This window comes from Cimex lectularius, unplaced genomic scaffold, assembly GCF_000648675.2.
Source record: "Cimex lectularius strain Harlan isolate CLEC.00 unplaced genomic scaffold, Clec_2.1 scaffold165, whole genome shotgun sequence".
NCBI lineage: Eukaryota > Metazoa > Arthropoda > Insecta > Hemiptera > Cimicidae > Cimex > Cimex lectularius.
In genome coordinates, this window is record NW_019392863.1 from 493,737 (window position 1) to 518,328 (window position 24,592).

Consider the following 24,592-nt stretch of genomic DNA (forward strand, 5'->3'; position numbering starts at 1 on the left):
ATTTTAGTCCCCAATCCTTTCCAGGAACCCACCCTGAATCCTTGCTTCAGGATGGCTTCGGCTACACATAAGGAAGAAATCCCAACCCACCGCCGACGACTGTCACCTACCATCGCCTCGGGTCTTCTGGATTGTTCGCCTCCGGGTTCGCCCTGTTCCATAGAAAAATCGTCCTCCTCTTGGCAGTCACAAATCCCTTTCCGCAATCCATCCTGATCAGTCGATCCTAGAGGGCCTATTCCCAGTCTGTATGCCTGGGCCAACCGGAATTGACTTGTCCTAGTCGTTGCCCTCTTACTCACTCACCTCGTCCGCTCGTTCTCAAATTCAACCTCCGCTATATTTGTCTTACTGTCTTTTTTTTAAGTTAACATTTTCATGCACAAAACGACTCTTTTACGACCAATGATGTGGGCAGACGATATGTTAGCTTTTTCTCTTTGGCTCTATTGCAGCAGGGATTTTTCCGGTCATGAAGAGGAGTGAAAATGCTGGTAAATTTTCGTAGTTCAAGAGCCATCATCTCGGCGAAAAAGAGATAACACAGACAATTCCGTGAATATAATCTTGGAATCATTGGTGCCTCCGGAGGATGAATGAGTGTTTGTCTGTTCGATAACCTGATTGTGCTACCAGTTGGTTCATGTACAGTAGTGTAGTATGTACCCAGTTTTTGGTATGTACAAGTCTAGTTTATATTTTTCTTTCTTGAATATCAAAATATTTTAAAAATTATTATTAATAATAAGCGCTTTTTAATCTTTTATTTGTAGTTTATTGACAGCTGAAATGGATATTACCAGATAATCCGTAACAACCAGTTTTGGAGTGATTGAATATATATTTTTTAGTAAAAGTAAAGTAAACAGAGATAATTAAGTAAATATAAAGAATTTTGTATTGCAATGATTGTCCATTATACTTGCAAAGCTTTCCAGATAATTGAATTGTCGCCACTTCCTCAGAAAAGACTTCTTAATTATCTATGGGGCCTTTGTCGTTCTCTCCAGGTTTCTACAAAATTTAAAACTTTGTTTTGCAGTGTTCAGTACTGGTACTTTATTGGATATCCGCTGATAAATGGATTTCGCCCAAGGGCGTCTCATTATACTACCCCCGCGGTGTGTTTTTAATTAACTCAAATCCTTATGATTGTGTACTTAATTTTCAGATGACACCGTTAAGTCTGATATATGAAATTCTTGGGAACGTGTTACATATGGTATTTACGATTTCCATGAGTTAAAGATAATAATATTTCTTTGCTTTTTCTTAAAATCCTATAGACTATTTTAATGTTTTCTAAAATAAAATTAAGTGTCGATTGCGTGGTAAATTTGATTCGAAGCTCATAAGCTCGCGGCACTGTATTTCGTGTTTTATCTGGCTCATCATTTTGTAGACAAGTGGATAGTATTGAGCTTCATATTTTAGTTCGAGTATTCTGTTTTTCGAGTGATTTAATTCATTTCATCCTTCTGACCTCTATCACCTTTTCCATATTTATACCTACTTTAATTAAAAATCAATGGGATACTCAATTTCGCACCATCGTGGTCAAAAACTATCGACGATATTTAGCAGTACTGTATACAATAAAACAGCCCTGATTTTCCAATAATCCGAATAGGGAACTCAAATACTTGCTGCCGTGCTCAAATACAATTTTCATATACCTATACGCTCTCAGGCATGACTGCGTTCATTTATGTGTGACACATCAAGCAAGCTTTGGGTCAAAAGTCGGTGTGTCAACCACATGGCCTATTCTTAATCTGGTTAGGACTGTGTGCTCTCGGTGTGGAGGACTTTGCTGCCATTTCTTTTGGATAATACTGTTATTACATTTTAAACGAAATAGGGCGTTTTCGCGCTTTTTTTCCGCTTAATAAATTCGACTGACTTTTATAAAATGTGGCGGATGTAAAAATTACTTTTTGCATTGTTCCGATTAATACCAAAGATGTAAAAGAAAATATACCGATTTGTTTGAGAAACCGAAGTTTTGTTTCAGAACTTGGTCATTTAAGAGATAATAATGGGTCATGTAGTTACAATAAACAACAGGAAAAATAAGTATTAATAATGATATCTATATATTATAATTATCTTATGTATTGATTATATTAAGACACACACTAGACTCAATGTGTGGTGTTTAGTGACCGTTAGTTAATGATTATTTGGCTCGATAAAGAAAATGTTTTCCTAAAACCCACCTGACACCATATTGCATCTCACGATCTCCAAGTAATCACAAGACAATCTTACAAGGGGAGGCTATGACATTGGGATGGCCTATTTATTTGTTAACGCTAAATTAAAATATCAAAAACGAAGTTCATATTGTTTCACATCCTAAAAAAGCCTTCGGAACAAATTTTTGAGAAACAAAATTATCAAAAATTTCCCCTTCCAAATGCCGGTAATTTAAAAAAAAATGGTGATTACGTTAAAACTATTCCACTCAACATTCCAGAATTTTTCAGAAGTGTAGTTCGTTAAATTTCACACACATTGGCACAAACCTTGTCTCCATAAATAAATTAGCATCGGAGAAATGATGAACGAACTTTTTTGTTATTTAGTCCTAATTTTTCAGACTAATGTTGAAATAAAATCTAAACGTTGTTGACATAGTAGCTGACATAAAAAATTGGGTTTTACGAATCTAGCCCATAAATATCCATTTTTACTGGGATGAAAATTCGTGTTGAAGAGTGTTAAAGGGTGCTTAAAACGAAACCGAACCTGTTTTAAGAAAAAAACGTTTTTCATCTGTTTAATTAAGTTACAACCTATTTGTGTGTGTGTATTTTTTTTAATTATAACTTTAGTCGCATTTATTACAATTCTGTTTATTATTTTCTAATGTTAGATTTAAAAAAGGGCTCGTATATTAATAAAACACTTCAAAGGCAGAAAAACGTATTTGCAAAACGTACTTAAATTACTGAAAACAATTATTCTGCTCTTAGGGTTCAATGGCAAGAACGTTCAAACTCGTCTAATATTTTTCGACCTAGTACCACCAAAAAAAATGCATTAAAATCTGGTTAGTTAATTTCCATGAGCAACATGTACTGTATTAAATTACACCGGCAAGTAAACAATAATGGTATTTATTCCCAGCCAACTTAAACCTAAGTCCGACATTTTTATTTTATTCTGATAAATTTTTCTACTTAGACGCCAAAAAAGCAGGAGCCAGGAAAGATATATGTCGGGTTTGGGTTCGAAAAAAATACCTACAGCCTAAGTCGATGGATTTTCTATAAGCAACCCCTAAACTCAACAACTTTAAATAATTTCAAATAATTAAAATTGTGCAATACCATGGCACAATAAATTCGTCTAAACTTACTCTTTATATTAAACTTCAAACTAAGCGAATAATTTACTCAAATGTGAGAAAACAAATTTATATTGATTTAGGGTTTGCCACTTAGGCATATTTTATCGAAAGGCAAGAATTTCATATGTTGCAATTTATTCATAAACCTTCTGTAAAAAAAATTTATACACTGTAAACACACATATCATTTACATGACATCACCATATTTCTGGACGCAAAATAACGGATAAAAAAAGAGACGCACCTTTTTTTCTTTTTTCCTTTGATAATTTTGTTATATTGTACAAAGCTTTCATGAATAGAAATGATAAATGATGGAATGAGTGTGGTGTTCAATACTTTTTAAAAGGATAGTTCCTACTCACAGTACTTACTGTGAGTAGGAACTATCCTTTTAAAAAGCTTTCATGATGGTTTCAAACACTACTTCATTCCTAATTACTCATTTGTTAAACAATTTCCACCATCTCAATTATATCTAATTGCAAATCTCATTACAATGATATTTACCATTTGTCCAATAAAACCGTTTAAAGTTAATTTGCTAATTGTCTTGTTCTGATTGATGTTAGCATAAAAATCATGAATAGAGCGAATTTTAAAGAAAGAAAACCTCTCAGTTCCTTGCTCTAGCTATCGAGAAACAAATCCGCTTCATCACGATTTTAAATATGTAACTAATGATTTACACTGTTAACAAATATGAATATGTAATTACAATATTCAAAATTAAGGCTTCTACCTTAACGAATTAAGCGACTTTAGCTTAGAGACGGAGCGATGCATTATTTTTCAGAACGAAATTTTTAGTACATTATATTAGAAGCGTCTTTTGGTTTTTGTTACTGTTTAAATGTATTTTCTTTCATAAAATTCTGCATGTTATTTTCTTATCATACGTCAAAAAAATGGACTGGTACATATTACCTTGATACGTGCACAACGAAGTCAAAAAAATTAGTTTGAGTTTTTTTTAGTTAGTTAAAATATTTTTTGTCGGATCCTTGGGCTAATATTTTTCTTTCCCGCTCCCCTTCCTATAACCAACAAAATTTGATGTATACATGGAATGTGGCTAATATGTAAAAGCATACGGCAAACAGACTTCAAATGTCCACCTAATATTGAATTAAATTCCAGTTAAATTAAATTTAAATTATGAGTTATGGCAAATTAAAAGTTCTAAATTATAATCGGACAGGCGTGTAATATTTATTTTATTCCACGTGCATAATTTGAAATATTTTATGTTCCTGCTTTGTTTAAGATAAATAATTAACATTTGTGACACAATAATCAATTGTTTGTAATAATATTTACAGCAGTATGTTTGAAACTATTCTCTATTCTGCTTATTTTTGCTTTTTTTAAGTTTCTATACAGTTATTTTCAATGGATTTCAACTTCTTTTTTCTACTTTGTAATGAAGTTCATATTGTTGATTTTTTCCTTTAATAATTTATTTACATTCGGTATATACTGTAGGCTGGTGCAGCTATGTTATAATAAATATCTCATAGGCCATGATTTAAGTAGGGTGAAACAAGAGAAATAGAATTTTGAGAAAGCACTTGAAGCACAACAGCCATGTCGTCTGAAACATGCTTGTCACTTCAATGGGTCTATCATCGGTACGAGATTTTTTTCAGAAAATGTTGAGATATATTCTTCTTGCGGTTGTTAGATCATAGCAGTCTACTTTGTATAGCTTGTAAAAAGATTTTCTCGATAATCTTTTGTATTTCCGAACAAATGTGCGCAGAGATTGATTCTCTTTGGTGTGAAGATCCAAATCGTGACCTGATAATCCGGACAATCGATTTTCCAACATGCGGTACCATTTAAAACCACAATAGTGCCGATAATCCGCGTGCAGTGCACACCAGCCGAGGCAAAAGCCCTCGGATTATTCAGCATCATCGATTGCCGAACGCGTCCTGATCGAGGCCCATTCCTATGCCAAGTCTCAACCTGCTGCCGTATTACAATGTACTTCACTTTCGTTTATTATTCCATTTCGGAAACATTGGTCTAAATAGAAAGATGGCATCTCATGCTGTAGTCATCTCGAACAAAAACAGAAACATTTTAGATTGACATAAAGGTATTTTTGCGTTGATAATTGATGTATCTACTTAAATCGTGATATTTCATTACTTCGATACATCAAAATATTGATACTTTTGTTTCGCTAGTTAAAATATCAATACATTCGTTTTTATACGCCAAACTGTCGATGTTTTGTTTCAATACGTCACCATATCGATACATTTCTTTCGATATTTTAATATATCTATAGTTTAGCTTAGCTACTTCAAAATATCGATGCTTTTGTTTCGATCTTTTTTATAACGATACTTCTATTTTTATACTTCAAAATATCGTACTTTTATTTCAGTACTAGAATAACGTTATTTTGGTTCTAGTACTTCAGGGAATGGATATTTTTGTTTCGTACGTATAATTTCTATACTTCAAAATATCGATGCTTTTTTTAAATTCAAAATATCGAAATTATTTTACCGTTATTTCAGAGTTTCGAAACTTTTGATACTTGAAAATGTCGATGCTCAGGTTGGTAAGAGATATAGTCGATACCTCAGATTATCGTTATTTTTAAAGTATTGGTATTCATGTTTTCATATTAGTGCTTGGTTCATGTTTTATTTTAATATAAAATTCCTTCCTATATCCGTTAAGATAAATGTTTTATCCATTCTGTTTTTTAAGATACAAGTTAAAAGATACAGTTTAGGATATTTTTTGTAATTATTAAATGCGCTTGTTGGAATCATTGTCATCCGGAATTTTGCATTTCCTTTGAACACCACCCTGTCCTCATGGAGGTGAAGTAACAAAGGATAGACTGAAAAGAGCTGAGGCGTTTTAAACCGGAAAAGGACACTTTGACAGGACTGGTAAACATGCGGCCTAGAAAGAGAGAGAGAGAGAGAGTGAGAGAGAGAGAGAGAGAGAGAGAGAGAGAGTCCCGCGAACTCATTTCCTGGATAAAGTGATCTGGAAATGGGGGTGCTAATTCTACTCCTCATTACCAACGACGGTTTCCACCCCATTTTCTTAACACGGACCGATGGCCCATTCCCGTTTACTGATTCCTTCCACTAACACAGTTTCCCAATGCTAAGGGTTCCGGGCTTTGGAAAAGGTTCGGCTCTCAAATCTCGGTTTAAAAGATTTGACATTGGGTATCGATCAATTAGGATGAACGGTTAGTTTAGAGCGATAAGTGATTTCGATCTAACTACACTTACTTCTTTAATGATTTATTATTTTAAAAAGGCTTAATTTGTGATCAAATGTTTGCATGTTTTTGGCAGCCTGAGATTATCTGCCTTGCCCATAGAATTCAATTCGACTAGGTCTTTTCAGCCCAAAAAGAAATTTTAAATAAAATTCACATTCTCAATTTTTCTGGTCTGTAGAGGATTGCTCGATGCGTCCCACCTAATTGAAGGGTGCAATTGGGTTGGCTCCATGCAGAACCGCGCAAGAATGCCACCCGATTTGAGAATGCTTCTGCACGGCAGCGAGTATTAGTTTGGAGCAGTGAAAAACGGAGTGTTAAATATAGTTAAGAGTTTAGTTGAATATTTAAAAGGGAAACATCTAGCCGGAGAGATACAAGAATGATGACTGGGCGTCTGGCCTATACGGGGCCAGGATAGAGAGAGAGAGAGAGAGTTCAGTCGGAGATTGACCGAGTTGGAAACAAGACGTCTGTGGTTAGAGTGTGAATCAGTAAAATAATGTGGATTACTTTACTCTCTATACTGGCCCTGGGTGAATGTCTATTTTATTCAGTCTAGAAGCTATCTGGCTCGACGGTTCCCTAAATCTTGTGTAAGAAATTTGGAACGCTCCTTAGTACATCCCGTATACTCGGTCGTCCTAAAAAGGACAATAAGGATCTTTAACGTCCGCACCTTGCCTTCCGGCCTTATCGGACATTTTGATTATCAAGATGAGAGCTGACACACCTCCACATACGACAGGTCACTGCCGCAGCATTGGTGTAGAGGCAGCTCAGGCCCGAAGGGCCAAGACAACCTCGCTCCCCGCCTGCCCATTCCGTGTGGTCGGGTCTGCATTGAGCATCAGACCGTATGTCGCGCGCATAGGGCTACCTAAGCCGAAATACATCAGCCCGGTCTCCCGCGCACAACCTAATAGAGAAGGCGACTCTATCTCCCAGAGTATTGGGGCTTCTTTAGCGGAGAAACTACCGGATCCGCTCCGGCCGCGGTTTCGTTTAAAGTGGAATTGCTAACCACCCCCTAGAGGTGTACCGCCTACGGTAAAAGCCTCCAATCGGGCTCAGCCTAAATAATCATAGCGACCTCAACGCTTAAACGCTGCCGTCCGATACGCCGTGAGGCCGGGTGTACAGCGGTGTCACACGCAAATTTCGTGCGAAGGTAGAAGAAAGTCTCTTCTCTAAGTTCCCGCCAGTGGCGTCGGCACGTGCCACTACGAATCCATTTCCATTGTAACAGGGGCTGAATTTTGGAACATGAATGCAACATGAATTTTGGAATGCTCCTTAGGGTAACCCTAGCTCCCCTGTAGCGATATTAGTATAGAATTTAACATTAAAATTAATGCTCTTCTTTATGGACTTTTGATATCCTTCCCCGTATGCTAACGATGGTAAGTGGGGGCATAACAATTAGCGACCCTGTTCCGATTCTTGGAGGAGACGGAGTTGTTCTGTGCTGTGTTGAGAGTTAAAGTATTTATTAGCGTGAATGTACGATGTGAGACGGTCGATGGCGGAATATTGAGTACCCCATGAACCCTCAATTAGGTTAATTATATAATGTGTGTAAAGGGTGATGGAGGAAGCGGGTACTCACTCTAACACGCTAATTGAATGAATGGCATGTAAATAGGAGTGAAAATTTTGTGTTTGGTTTATGCAGGCTAAAAATTTTACTGATAATAAAAAAAAGATTAACAGGAGCCTGGTAGTCTTTGACTATCATAGGGGTACAAAGTATTGACAGCCAGAAGATAGCGAGAGACTGGAGGGTTCGCTAATTAACAATTAATTTATGGATGTAAACAATAAAAGAAAGTAATGTGATGTTTAACTAACTATATATATTTACAACAAACAAATAAAAGAAAGGTTAATATAATCAATTCTAACTTTACTTAATCCCTATATACACATGTGAATTAGGTCTTTTAATTTTAACAAAGTGAGCGTGCATTGACGAGACGGAACGTTGATACGGGAAACGGTACTTCAATACGGCTACACTCGAAGTGGAAGCTGTGATTTACGATCTCAACAAAAGGCTAGACCAATCGGTAAAATCCCTTCACCTATCCAAGAGGTCCGACCGACACGTAAACCTCGGCGTCGTCGCTCTCCGACCCCACCGCTTTCCGCCTATAGTAGAGGCGATGGTTCGCTACTTCCCCGTGCTTCCTATATCGTCGGGACACGGGCCTGGACTTATTTACCCTGTTACAATATTTAAGAATAAACGTGAGTACGAATGGGTTTGGAACTGCGTTGGATGCTAAGTTGACCTAGTTGTTGACAGCGCTCCCCCGGAACTAAATCTCGGTGGTTGGACAGATAAGAATGAGAGCTGCCACGGACTGCCAACATCCGGGGCGGGAGATCCTCGATTCTACCGGCAATTTGCTATAAAGAGCAAAGGCTGAAATTGCCGGTTGACTACAAGAAGCGAATAGGCTCAACTTGGCAAATGTTTCTATGAATACATACATATGCGTATTTGAGCCTATATATGTAAATCCAAATTGTATGGATGAGGTTGAAAAATAACTTTTATTATTTTGTATTTTTCTACATTTCATTGCTATTTACAACTACGAATATGCAATTAGGTAAATAATTCTGTGGGAATTGTGAAATTCCCTCCTGTGTTCTACGTGTGATGGACCTGTAATTCAGTTTGAGCTGACCCTCGGTGGTCACTCCAACCCCAATTATGCTAAAAACCATAATGTTTACATCCGGTACGGCCTATTCTGAGTCGGTAAGAACGATCCCTCTTTTCAAACTCAAGCCCGTGATACTTGAAGCCTTCTTTTTGGATCAGACATCTTTTTATATTTTTTATTTATTTTATATTTCTAGCGATGGCCTAGACGTTGCGATGTTCCAAGCGTAGCCGTGTTTTCCCCGAAGAGGCTTAATAGTTAAATACTACACTCCAGAGATCAAATTATACAGATTACGACAAAGCCGTGACCGCAAATCGTTATATAATTGGATGCCACACCCATCCAACAGTAGAAATTGAAGAGACCCCATTGTGGTTTGCTTTAAAAGCGTGAATATAATCCGTTTGTTAGAAAATTAGTTACACCAGAGTCTGTATAGCAATACGGTTTGGTTGTAATCACGGTGAAAGACAAATGAACTCGTATACCAACTAAGGTCGAACTTTGCTCAAAGACAATGCAATGCATTTGACCTTATTGAAACTGGGCGTATAACCAAGAACTTATTCCTAAGAGCTGTCGCTTTCGTCAATTACGGTTTCCTGTTCGGCCAATTACCCGAGAGAATTGTACGAGGTTGGTTTTGATTCAATTTATCGTTAGTTCAAATTGCTTGTTACTGAAATTGTTACTAAAAGAGAATTCATGTGTACCTAGTTTACAAATCGATTGGTTCTTAGTACCTATGGAATCGCTAAAAAGCAGCAGAGCATTTTGCATTTTTATCAAAACGTCAAAAATGACAATAAAAATGTGTTTGTTTATAGATAAAAAAAATCTGTTGAAATAAAATTGCTAAGCAATATGACAACTTCAATTCTGTCACAAGTTGTCCACATGAAAAACCAAAAACTTAATTTATACATTAAAGAAGAGTTTAAAAAAAAGAAAAGAAATAGCTACGAAAAATAATTGCAGATTTTACAATAAATTATCGGCAGGCCTCAGAATCACCCACCGTATGTCTTATCTCTCTTGCCACCGACGATGGGCTCCTGCGTCTATCAATAGTTAAGTCACTTTATCCCCCAATGCGATAAGTTTTTAAATCCAAACAAACTCACGCTGTCACTCATTTTTAGTTCTTTCTTTCCTACTTACATATCGTTCACTCAAATAGGGTGGTGGAGTACTTCACGTCCCTCCATCGCCTTCCAAACATATGACTAATCTAATTTAGGTTGATGGTGTGCACAATGTTTCTCCATCGGCCTCTCAAACTACTCATACAATCAGTTTCAATGTGCACACATTATCTTATCAGACGACTTTCCGAACGCTCTTTAAGTTAGAACCAAGGAATATCCCTTCAATTGAGTGGGACACATCGAGCCCTTCAAATGCCAAGTAAATGTAGACTCTATAAATAGCGCATGGTCAGCAGGAGAGATTTGTGCTGTGCAATGCATTTTGGATGATGGCAGTACAATTTTAATAATTCTCATATATATATTGGGCGTTTAACCAAGAACTTATTCCTAAGAGCTGTCGCGTACGTNATATATAATAGGTAAAATTTTCGAAAAAATGAGACCTAATTTGGAACCGCACCACCTTGTTGCCCAAAACCCGAACGCATCTGACTGCCAAACTAGAAAAAATACTCGGACCAAGAAGATCCGGATGGATTAAGCTACAATTTATCTATATTTAAAAAAACGATCGCCTGGTAGCATGAAAAATGGCCAACTTTGGAAATTCATATTTTTCTGCCTTTTAAGTCACAGACTTGCGCTAGGTAACATTTTTTAGAAAATTTTACTCTAAATAAATGGCGTCTTCAATGTTTTCTTAGCTTCATCAGTAAATTCAAAAATTCGGGAACATTAATTTTTGCACTTTTTACGAAAACTTCAAATTGAGCTGTGGAGCCAGGAAATCTTCATGGAGCGTCGGCCACTAGCAATCGATAGGAAATTTCAATAATCTTTCTATTGGTCACCTTCCACGTTGCCCGATTTCTCAACTATTTTCGAGTTAGTCGCGATTTTTGGGCAAAACACATGGTTATTACGTGCTGATGGAAAAAACCGATCTATAAATATATATGTCTTAGGTTTAGAAAAAGAAAAGGGAAAGGTAAATCCAATCCTACGTCTACTGACGTAGATTTAAACAAAAAAAGGTTGGTCGAAGCAGAGAGAGAGAGAGAGAGAGAGAGAGTGAGAGAGAGAGAGAGTGAGTGAGAGAGAGAGAGAGAGAGACGCATATCTCGGTGAGTCGATCATTTGTCAGGATTGGCTTTTCTTATGAATCTTTCATTGGGGCGATAATAAAGTAATCCAGGTCTTCGCATTTCATAACAAAGTTTATTAACTAAAATCCACAAAGGATGTACATGTATCGAAGCCGAAGCCAGACACTCGCATTCCGTAAAAATCTATCAAAGGTCTAGCCTACTCATCTTCGCAACCAACTGCCCAGTCTGTACAAGTGTCAACCACTGACCTCGTGACTACTTTTTTTAGCACCGGCTCTTTGCCAAAACCTCCCCAGAAGACCCTACGTTGGACTTTCTTCCCCATGGCAGCTACTACCCTCTCGTTTCCCTAAATTGCATTACTTTGGAGGGGATTATCGAGCGCAGTTAATACAATAATCCTCACACAATTAATTATTAATTAGTTACACAAACAATCGATTATATATATATAATATCTTATATNATATATATCTTAATCTTTTTTTTTACTCTTTTGTAAGGCGGCAACATTTAATTTTAATGGTGCAGGAATTCTATTACTTTATAGACCTTAGGCGGTTGGTTATTGATTTGAGAACTTCAAAGGGAAAAAAACCGTATTTCATCTGAACTGTCAAAGGAGAGTGAAAGAGAGGAGAGAGAAAGAGCGTCAAAGATGGAATCTCATCTCAAGTCCGCGTGAAAAAAATCCATACATCCTTAAATTTTATTGCTTTCATTATCATGTTCTAATGGTCATAAAAAGTGCGTTATACCAATAATTCACAACGGCCGGCGGATGGGAGATATTATGTGGGTCACCTGGTGGGTCGCCTTGGCAACTCTGGAGCTAAGCCTGTCGGAAAACACATTTTCACAATAGAACGGATTCATTCTGTTTAGAACGAGTCTGAAACTAATAATTTCCTTTCTTTCGAAGTCATCAATCGGTCGAACCTGCCCTCGGGGAACTTGGCCTTTTATTGTGCCGACTTTGAATCTGTAATTAATTCAATTTGCTTTTTCCCCCTTTTGAAGGGAGACGTTAATTAAATATGGATTAAAAGGATTATTTGGTTTGCAACGGTCTAAATATAGATGTTCCGATTGAAGACCAGTTAAACCAAGGCATAAATGAACGTACCAAGTGAGTATTTTTTTCAAAATTCTCAGGACAAAAATGAGTAATAATTGTGATTATATTGTTCGTAACCATATGGACACATTATATAACATTTCTGATTCCCTCTTATCCTTCCGAATTCCATTTCGATCATTTGCACGAAAACCGAATTCCCAGGTCGGAAGTTACGACCGAGTTGAGCACACTCTGCCCTCCGTGCGCCTCGACCTAGGGGAGTACCATCTGCGTTAATCTTGTTTGGAGGCCCTTCCTTTCCAATTAGCCCTTACGACCAAGTTCTGCCTCCAGGGCTCGCCCTGCGATGGTGAAAAAACAGGATTTTCAAGTTGTTGCCTTAAACCAACATCTTTGGAGTTAGTTACGCGTACAAGTTTGCGTTGGAAGTGTTTTGCGGATCTTCTGGATATTTTATAAGAAAATGCAGCCACATATTAAGGAAGGAAAATATGTTAGAATTTTAATAATAAATTCTAAACATACGTCAGACGATTTTTCCTATATCTTAAGCAAACAAATAAGAGAATCATCCTTTATTTAAGGATTACTTGTTAATTTTGTGACATCACAACTTCAACCCACCAAAGATTATTCAACTATTAACGCTTATTACAGATTAACTGGCAACTCGCAAAAAATTAAAATACTTGTAACATAATTACAAAAAAAGGTGGATGGGCACGAGACATCTACGACAAAGCTTGTGATTTTGTTCATCTGATGATTAAAGCATTCTTCTGAAAGAAGAATAAATTTATTACTTCAAAAGAAAAGAAGAGTTTCGCACAATCGAATGAAATATTTCTCAAGATAGGCTCCGAGATTCGATCTCATAACAGAAGAAACATTGACAGAATAGCCTTAAAATGAATGGCAAACTACATCATTTATAATGCGGCAATAAATTTAAAACATTTTATTTGAAGGTGACTGAAATTACAATAATAACCAGGCATGGGGGGGGGGGTCGGTGGCCGCAACGGTTTATGCGTTGACAAGGCGCTCATCACTGTAAGGTAAAGATACCGGGTTCGAATCCAGCGGCCCTGTATTCGAACCCGACATACTTACAAATGGGCTTTTAGCATGGTTAACCACCGAATTAAATTTCGCCATATAGACCAATATCGCTACTTCCAGTGATTGGAAAACTTTTCGAGACTCATTACTCACGAAAGGCTCTCGTAGAAAAGAGCCTCATATCAATCCATCAATTTGGGTTTAGAGTAAAACCCTACGATATATCGAGTTCACAGAATTACTGATGTACCACAGCGGAATTCAGCAAAGAACATGCCTGAAGGAGAGTAGCGTCTCGCTGAATGATTTTACTCTACTTAGCGTAAGGACGTTCCACTTTTAAAAAAAGTTTTATATTGTGGTTACCAACCATTTGTACCAAAATTTCTAGGATTTTTTATATTTGCATCGCAGAGGAGGAAGATGAACTACAAGTTGTTGAATTGAACTGGTCTATGTTTTCTGGCAAAACCGAAGATGGTTTCGTGACATTATTCTGCTACTTGAAAAATCTTTTTAGATTCGTCATTACGAAGAAATTAAAAATGAAAAATCAAGCGTGTTGCCGTCAGATATCGAAAAGCACCATGAATGCTAAGAGAATAAACATTCGAGGCATAAAATTTCATCGCACCACCGAAAAATGCTGTTTTTAACACAATCCTGTTTTCCCGAAAATTTTGTTTTTTCTATAGTTCGACCTGTTTTCTCTGTAACTCGTTGGCATATTTGATTACTTTTTTATTGAATTGTCTATATATGGTTCGGTCATGGCAGAAAACAAAAAAATATGTTTTGCTATATTTCACAATTTTTGAGAAAGTGGGGCAAATATACTGAAAAACGCCATTTTTTTTGGAAAACCACCGATTCTTCGAAGAAAAACCACAAAACTGTTTCAACAATACCAATGCATTGAGAAAGTAATATTGCAAAAACACTGAAAACAATTTTGAACCAATAATAAAATTAAATAAACGCTGCAGCGCAACTCGTCCATCGACCATTTCCAAGCAAGTCACTCCCTTTAATTGATTTACTTTTTATTTTTGAATTATTATTGTCATTATTGCAACTAAATGTACGGCATAAATCTTTAAAATTGGTATAAATTGGTCGCTCTAATAGTATGCTGAAAATATAACAGAACAATCCGTTGTTGGCTGATATGTTGGTAATTTAAACTCTATTAGTTCTAATATTTCCTTTCAGATGGTGCCCAGATCCCCCCGGGCCTTCTCTTGTGGAGGCGTCAAGGATCCTCTCTCCTTCTCTTTTTTATCGCTACATTAACGACTTTCTTAATTCCAAATAATATTGCCGCCATCATCTTAATGCAGATTGCTCCTAAATTTACCTTTCCTTTGGACTTAACCGACATACAAATCGCAATTTTAAGAATTCAGGGGAACTTCAAATCAATTAACTCTGCGGCACTGAACATGGGCTTAATATTGATGTAAAATAGTCCCAGGCTATTGTATTTAGATCCCGTTCCCTCCTCCAATCTTTACTTTTATCCCTCTGTTTTCCATTACCAATCACCCTATTTCTTTCGGTCCCACTGTGGGTTTGCACCTTATCTTAGAAACCTGTATTTCCCTCCTAGTCCCTTATTCTCCCCCAATTTGACTACGAAGCTGTTGTGCACGGGAGAATCACTGGGCAGCTGGATAATAGACTTAAGCGCTTAATGAACTGTTTTGTTCGCTTTATCCTTGCTCCTCAAGGAGTCCCACGAGTCTGAAATTGTACTCTGACTTGAAACGGTTATACCATTTCTGCCGAAAGCTGTAATTCTTTGGTTCCTTCCTGTGTCTTTTGTTTCCTCTCTTCCCTTATACATGATGCCATGACCTTTAGGTGTTTGGTTCACAACCGACATACTCGTTCTTGCTTCTTCTGATCTCTATTCCCCTATATATTGAACTACCGTTTGCAGTTGTTCCTTCTTCATTCATCGAACCTCTAAAATTCTCTTCCTCTCACTATCCGCCACTCCCCAACCTTTAATTCTATTTGATAACCTTCTTTAAATTAGCACCAGTTGCCCTAATTGTTATATTATTATTCGGAAATCGTGAGATGCAGGCTAGTGTGACATAGGTTTCACAAAACCATTTTCTTTATCGTGCCAACGTTTCGATCTTTATTGAGATCATCTTCAGGGCCTGGGATTTACAAACATTGTTTACATTTAACAAAATAATACAAGTAGGATGTGAAAAAAAGTGAATTTATACAATGCAAAAAAATTTTTATATTCAATAAAAGTATTTCTGCTCACTCAAAGTATGTTATATATTATTATTAAATTATCTGTATTATTAAACTTAAGTGTCCCTTTTAATGTTATAATGCTACAATTTTACTTTATGTGTACAATGCTTATATTTTGTAATTGTATTTTGTAGCTTTGTAATTGTAATTGCCCTTTCGTATTTGTGTTGAGCACGAGTCTAGTACGGCTCCATTATGTAGTTTTGTTATTCAGGGCGCTTTACGCTCCTGAATAAGTTTGTTCTCTGTCTTTGTAACAAATATGAACATTAACAATTTTTCTCTTCAAATTTATAAACAATTGAGACAACAGTTATAAAAGAGATGCTTATGATTTAATGGTTAAATATGTTAAATATGTATACAAAAATTGAATAGAGTATAAAATTATGTTATACTAGATCTAGTTATCTTTCCTATATTTCTACATAATTAGTTATCTTTCACTATATCTTCCATGGTTTTAATCGAATTGACGTAAGTTTGACTTACTCTTTTAATTAAAGGAAAATATTTCTAGTAGACGGATAAGATTCTGTTTCGGTAATACATATTTTTCTTTTCTTTCTCTTGAATAAAGTATTTTAATGGGACATAATTTCTTACTGTTCGGATTGCTAGAAGGTAGTTTGAAAAATTGGCAAAAGTTCCCTTGGAATTGAACTCAATATTTATTAACCTCAATTATGTGAGAGAAAAATTTTGTTTTAAAATAAAATTTAAAGTTTCACATTACTTTTTTAATTATTTAATTTTATATTATTAATTATTTAATTTTCCAATTAATTATTAATGCATCTAAAAAGCCGTTGGAATAGTTTACTGCACCAAAAGCAACACTATATATCTATAAATATTTCAGGTTTAATCTACTCATTGACTATTATATTTTTCTTAAGATAAAGCAGAACTGTTCTGGCGCTATTCTTAACCTAAGACAAGCATTGGGTTAAGTTTGATACCCAGGTATACTGTCCATGCTCAAAGGTGCTCCTCACCTAGCCTCACTGACAACTTTTTCTGAGCCGGATACATGCTGATGTTACTCAGGGTACCGTACTGGCTCCCACTCTTTACCATGTGTGCCATCCCATTTTCAAACCTCACGCTACTAGTGTTGGTGTAGAAATAAATGAATAAAATTTAAAGAGAAAAATCCACTCATTTAACCTTCATTCTTCACAAATAGATCCCTACTACAACTTCTTCAACACTTCATCCGCTCAACTGAAGACAAGCTGAGATAGATCACCTCCCATGCAACCTAGCACTAGTTGCCTTAATTGAAAATATTTGTACTGTTAAAATTAATTGTCCCTTTAATTTTATTACTGTATACTTTTAGTCTAAGTTTATAATGTATATATTTCGTAATTTTCTAATTGTAATTGCGCTTTTGAATTTGTGTTAGGCCTGAGTTTAGCTACGGCTCAAGTAGTTTTGTTATTCATGGGGGGGAGGCTTTAAGCCCAAGAATAAAGTTTCTTTTTGTTTTTCTTCTTTTTGTTTTTAATTTTGTGGTGTTATTGTTATTATTGGATCTTATACCCGGAATGTTAAAATGTCAAACTTGATGACAACCATGAACCAGATAACAATAAACAATTAAAACAATTGACTTAGTTCTTTTTAATTTTGTTTTACTACTGCAAGGTCAAATTTGAAGCGATAACAACAAAGTTGATTAGAATGAAACACCTCAGTCAAGGGCGACATACAATAATCGTTGCAACTTTAGACTTCAGGAGAAAAAAAAATTCTTCAACTAGGCGAAAAATAACATGCACATAGTTCTTCATTTTTACCATACGCGCATAAAACATCACAATCTCCAATAGGGACAAATTTGTAAAAAATTGCTCGCCCGAAATGATTAGAGCTCCGAGTAGAAGGAGTTAGAAAGTTGAACGGCTGTGCGAAATTACCTTTAGCAATAGGGTTGACTCAAATAAACGCTGTTTGAAAGTTTAAAGGAGTAAAAGTGCCTATGCCATTACGGGACACCTTCTGTACTGAATAATGCAGGACATGGAAGACCACTCCCTTGTTTAAGCCGTTGGGACCACAATTGATGAAATTTCACCCGTTCCATTACACATCACTGTACAAATAAAAAGGACGGAAATCTTGGAACCGTAAAAGATCAAAGTTGGGTGCATTAAGGCGTGAGCTTGTTGTCAAAGGCGCGCTCTGTTTTGTGCTTAGGTCTGAAGCCCACGACCGTTTTCTATAATGGATATTCTCTTAGCCTTGAACACGGTTCATTAAGCCTTATTCGGATTTCACCGGCACTTCGTGGCGCAAGTTCAGACAAAGCTAATGAATTGAAGCATGGAATGCTATACTAGAAGTGACTTTATCTGGCACCGTATTCAAATAATAAAATTTATTATTAAGACCATATACATTTCTTTTAACAAGAGACTATTGGATGAACACTTACTGGAGGTTACAATTTCGAAACTCAAAATGTTTAAGTGGTTTTTATTTTAATCTAAATAAAATAACTCTAGCCGACAGAAGAAGCCCAAACGTCGCTAAAATAGAAAAGAACCATTCTCAAATTTCCTTAATAATGAAACAGTCCGGCAAGGACCGGCCTACTCCGACTGTTGTCCTCTGGGAGCGGGAGTACCTCAGGGCAACGTTCTTGGACCGATCCTCTACTTCCTCTACACCGCAGATATCCCAACTTCACCTGTATCTTTACCGAAGGCACAGCTGTGATTATTGCTCCTACTTTTTTTTTCTTTTTTTTAAGGAGCTCCAGGCGCATGGTCTCTAAATGGCCGAATGGAGCAAATAGTGGTGTGGTGGTGTGTAAAGTTTAATGAAAGTAAAAGCACCGCTACGTGTGTGGTGATTAGTGACTGTTAATCGATATTTGTTTAGAAATCGTGAGATGCGGTCTGGTGTGATGGCACTCTCGACACGACACGCAAGAATGGCACAATTACACAGTAGACAAACACTTTGAGCCCTGAAGAAGATCTCAATAAAGATGGAAACGTTGGCACGATAAAGAAAATGTTTTTCTGAAACCTACCTCACACCAGACCGCATCTCACGATTTCTAAACAAAAATACGTCCGCTACGTTTGGTTCGATGTAGTCTCAAGACTAACCTTGAAACAACACACACATCTAAAACGGCAGGAATTAAGTAAACATTTCGGACTACTCTACTGTCACGCAAATCTAACCTTCAAGAAAAAACTACAAGACAACATTAAAACCAATCTGGACATACGGTCTAGAACTGTGGGACTAAACCTTCCGACATCCAAACAAATATAGTCATTTCAATCCTGGGAACCATAGTTGACGCGCCGTACTATGTCTCCAACTCACTCTTCAGAATGACCTCAAAAACCATCTCGTGAACAAAATAATCCCCAAAACATTTTCCACTTTCCACGATTACCTCTCCTCTCAACCCAAACGAGTTGTCCAATCCTTAGTCAATAGGACCATACAATTATCATCCCACACTACTATTATTATCCCACCAGAAGACTAAAAATGGCCCGCGACCTAATAAACGAGTCCTCGCGTATAGTTGGGAGGACAACAATACTTGTTAATTCCCCTTACGACACATGATCTATGTCATTTGTAAATCATTAAATAATGTAAATAAGCGTACATTGTAATAAATACAGTAAATTTTAAAAAAAAGTATGAGGCATCTACCAAATATATTGTACTTCGATTACATGTAATATAAACACCAAATTCCCATTTTTCATTTTAAAATAATGAATTGTTCTTTTAAAAATGGGTGAAAAAATCGATGTTTCGTAAGCGGTTCATTGTAGTCGAACGAGTTTTTATTTTATAGCTGCTTACCTGCGAAAGCAATAAACAATAAGCTGATAAATCTTTAGTTAACAAAAACCTTTTATCGAATGACTCGATAATAGCCACTTTAATATTTTTCTTATCTCTTTTCTAAGCGCCCTTTGAATTCATGCTTTATCGAAGTTGTTGGAAATCGCCATTCGGGCTGCCAAAGTAAAATTGGCCAAGTAGCTAAATACAAAAGTAACAAAAGCCTGCCGGGAGGGGTTTGTTCCAGGCTTTTTATCGTCACGATATATCAGCGCCAGTTCGGTCCATTGTTTATGGCTGAAAACAAGGGTGGATTTTGATTACAAGAACGAAAATATAGTGGGCAGTAACAATAAAGCGGGCGCTTCGTCATAAAGGCAATTCCGATTATAAGTAATCTGTAAAAGGCCTATAAGAGGCCAGTTTATACTTTTAAGACTATTAATTAAATAAAGAGATAGTATTAACTAAAATCAACAATCATTTTGACACAACCACTTTTAAAAAACCGAACCACCCTAAAAATGGTAGAAATGATGAAGGTGAGGTGAATCTGTAGATTCAATTTTGTAAATGATGATTCTACTCACACATTTAAAAATGTGTGGGTCTTTTCATGAATAATTACAGTTTACTTATTTAATTAACGTTCCATATTTATTTCGGAACAAAAGTCGAAAACGCATTCCTCCTAGAATATTGAATTTTAATTAACTTTAAACAATTATTTTTACAAAATGTTTAATATTGGACTACGAAACATTGTCATTTGGTAATGAAGCACGTGAAGTTCTTTAAAGATAATTCCATTACCGTAATTCATTATTGCATAAATCACCTTCTTTACTATCCTTACCATTCTTCAATAAACAATGATTTTTCTTTTTCACTTTAATTTCGCTGAAAACCCACACCTTTCTTGCCAGAATTGACCGTTGCTTTGTTCAGAAAGCTGTACGTAGTAATGGACCTACTCCAATCCGACAGATTAAGTTAGTTCGTAGAATTGCGTTGTTCCCTTTCCACCATGATTTCTGACAAATCCTATTGTTCTATAAAATCCACATTTGGCCCTTCCTGTATAATCTCCATTTAATAAAGATTTACACTAATTTCGTTGGCCATTGAGATTTCCGAGGTTTAACTTAATTAGCCATAAAGTCATTTAAATTGTGGTTGTTTTTGATATTATATTTTATTTATTTTTTATGTGTTTGATATTAATTAATTTTCGAGAAATATGGCTCTTTTAAAATAATTTATAGCCGGTATTAATATCACAAACCATTATTATAATTTAAAATATTTGGAAAACATTTGGTTGATTCATTTGTGTCAAACAAAAATCATACTTTTTATTTTAAAATAAATTATCTCCTCTTTTGAGAAGAAGCAGTAATGCCCGGAGCATCGTGTTGAAAGATAAAACATATATAAACATAAAACAACAAAATCTCACTGGCACTCTCAACACGACACGCAAGGATGGCACAATTACACAGAAGACAAACACTTTGAGTGAGTAGAAATAATTTGTTTGAATATAAAATATATTTTGCATTGTATAAATTCACTTTTCCACATCCAAAATGTAATTGTTATATGTAAACAATGTTGTAAATCCCAGGCCCTGAAGAGGATCTTAATAAAGATCAAAACGTTGGCACGATATAGAAAATGTTTTTCTGAAACCTACATCACACCAGACTGCATCTCACGATTTCTAAATAAATATAAATTGCGTTGATAAGCTTATATTAAAATTAATCAATTCCTGCTAGGTATGTTGTACTGCTATATTTTCATTCCTTTTTTAACTTTTTGTAAATTTCACACATAAAATAACCAAAAGGCGTATTGTAAGCCTGATTTTTAACAAAAATGTAATGTATTTAACGGACTTTTTTTAATGTAGCATAATTTTATTTCCCTTGTTGGGAAAGAGTATCGAGAAAGACTTCCTCCAAAATATTTATGCTATACTTAATTCCTAATGATTACTTCGGTTTCTGACATCTACACACTACAAGTCAGCACCTCGTTGCAGACATTATCGCTTCCTCCTTTGCGAGCTGTACGTGTGTCTTGCTCGTCGTTGTGCACGTATTTCGCATTTTGTGGTGTCGTGTAAAGTCAAAACCATCTTTCTCGACTGCCTTCTAATTCATGGTCCTACTTTGCTAACCATTTACTTCCCATTCATCCATACATCCTGATGGGAGGGAGTCCTCCAACGTGTATCCTTGGTGCTATCTTTCTTTTCCTTATTATATAGCGCTGACATCCATCACTAACCAAATATAGAACCTTTTCTCATTCTAAGTTACATCGAGTGTCTATATACAGGGTAATTCATGAGCAGACGTCAATACTTCAGTAGAGTAACCTACATAATAAATTGAACTAAAGAGTCTGTACTGTCCAAAGTCTGATTAGCAATTATGTATTTGTTAAATGTAAACATTGTTTGCAAATCCCAGGCCCTGAAGACGATCTCATTAAAAGATAGAAACGTTGGCACGATAAAGAAAATGTTTTTCTGAAACTTACATCACACCCGACCGCATCTCACGATATCTGAATAAACAAAGGAATTATTTATTGTGGAGTTTTTATTACATCTATACCAACAAGAAATGACGGTCTAGCTGTCATCGCAGTGAAACAATACTGTCAAACATTACGGTCACTCAAACGTACATTTTAATGAAACAATTATCATTACTTGGAAGAGGCAGCTTTTCGTAATTTTCATAAAAACTCACGATTTCCTCTTCAATTACATTTATTTTTCAACATTCACATTTAATTTAATTTAAAAGAATATGGCGTAACGTTTAACACTTACTTCATCTTACCTTTTTTTTTTNTTTAAATAAAACCTTGGATATACCGATGTTTTTACTCAATTTAATAAAATTTTGTGTGAGAAAAAAGTTTTACCGGACACTGTGTTGCTACAGTTAAAAATTATTGAATAACCCACTCGGCCTGTTATGCTAATTGGGCCGTATAATATAAATGTTTTGGCTTTCCTCCACCAATTTTCTTAGTTAGCATAAATATTTGATCTAACGAACTTCCAGAGTGCTTAATATTCTCTTTATATCTGACCTTGAATATATAATTAAAAGATTTTTTTCGAATAAAGTTTTAATAAGATTAGACAGGCCACTGAAAAAAACCGAATTTATTTACAAGACAGAAAAACTGGAAGACCCTCTCTTGTATTGTGCATAATTAATGTTGAGGAAGTAATGCAATTTTGTAACGTTAAATAAGAATGAGAATGGCTTTGTGATTATTAAATATAAACCGACTTACTTACTACTTCAAAAAATTCACAATATAAGAAAATATCACAGTTAAAAACAAAAGAATTTACATTTTGTGAACAAACATAACATTTAACGCTTTAAGTCCTTTTTCTGGCGTCGGTCGTTAAATTTACGATTGTCCGCTTCAAACAAAGAGGCAATTAAACGTTTCATTACCTAGACGGCAAGAATGTTTTACAACTTCGTAAAACTCGTTTTTGATCCTTCAGCATATAGTCGAAGGAGGCTGTTAAACATATTTACCCTTTTCAGAAATCGTCGAAGGCGTAAAAAGCGGAGGTCTCCGGCCTTCGACAACGGGCATCTGCTGCGAGGAAGAACTATCAGCACTCATGAGAAGATGCTGGGAAGAAGAACCAGCCGACAGGCCTGATTTCAACACTTTAAAAGCCACCATCAGAAAACTGAACAAGTAAGTAATTAGCTTTATTTACTTTCTCAGTATTACTTGTTACCAAATTAAAATTAATTGTAACGTATATGCCGCAATTGAAAAAATAATATAAAAAATGTTTGAATTGAATCGTATAACATAATAATAAATGTAGATCTCATTTATGAAAATAATAAGTCCCCCTAATAACCTGCCACTATTCTTTCTTACTGCCATTATTAAAATACATTATAAATGGATTTATCGGAATATCCGTGGAAGGAAAATTGAAATAAGGACAAATTTACAGGTAACTGGTGTTTGGTAGGCATCGGGTTACGCGTCGGCTGAGGTGTTAATTAAATAGGGTGGAAATGAGTTGGATAAGACCTGGTAATCATCAGGCCTACGCCGACCCACCGTGATCTCATTTCCAAGGAATGTAGAACTCGGAAAAAACACCTTGAACGGGATTCGGGTTATTTATCGAATTTCCTTTTGAGAAAAATTCCCCCTTGGCTGAACTTTTTCACAATATTTATTACGGATTTACTTACCGAAGAAATCCGAGTTTAATTATTAAATCTAAAAATTCGAATGTGCGAAGAATAAAATGTGGTGTTTTGATATTTAACTTATAAGTTTATGATTTATTCATTTTATCACCTAAAATCATGCATGTTTTTGATGCTATCTTTGAAATTGCACAATATGAGCTCATACAAACATAGGCTTTTGGATGGCTTTTAATTTTCAATCACGCAAAACTCCAAAATATGTTCGTTTTATGTGACCTTTATTCACAATGATTACTCTCTTCTCAGATAAACTCACGGGAGTCCAAATATATCAATGTAAAAACATTAATTAATCAACTAAAAACGTGCTTTAAACACTGGAAGCTACCTTGGATGGAACAAGCTTCGGCATCATAACCGACAGTATGAGTTCGATCAAGCAGATTGATTGGTTCCACCCAAATACAAAGTGCGACCATTTACTGACTGAAATCATAAATTTGATACACAATCTCGAGTCCTCGCGGAAGAGAGTGGTTTTTTGTTGGAG

The 24,592-nt window shown here is 35.8% G+C and overlaps 1 protein-coding gene across 4 annotated transcripts in view; it reads left to right on the forward strand.

Annotated features, from left to right (window-relative positions):
• The window catches only part of LOC106670312 (atrial natriuretic peptide receptor 1), a 501,739-nt gene that overhangs the window by 390,159 nt on the left and 86,988 nt on the right, over positions 1 to 24,592 (forward strand). For all 4 annotated transcript variants that reach the window (XM_024228825.1, XM_014400509.2, XM_024228826.1 and 1 more), the window contains one exon: positions 23,404 to 23,563. In XM_024228825.1, the coding sequence (XP_024084593.1) occupies positions 23,404 to 23,563 (160 nt within the window). The remainder of the gene's footprint in view (positions 1 to 23,403; positions 23,564 to 24,592) is intronic.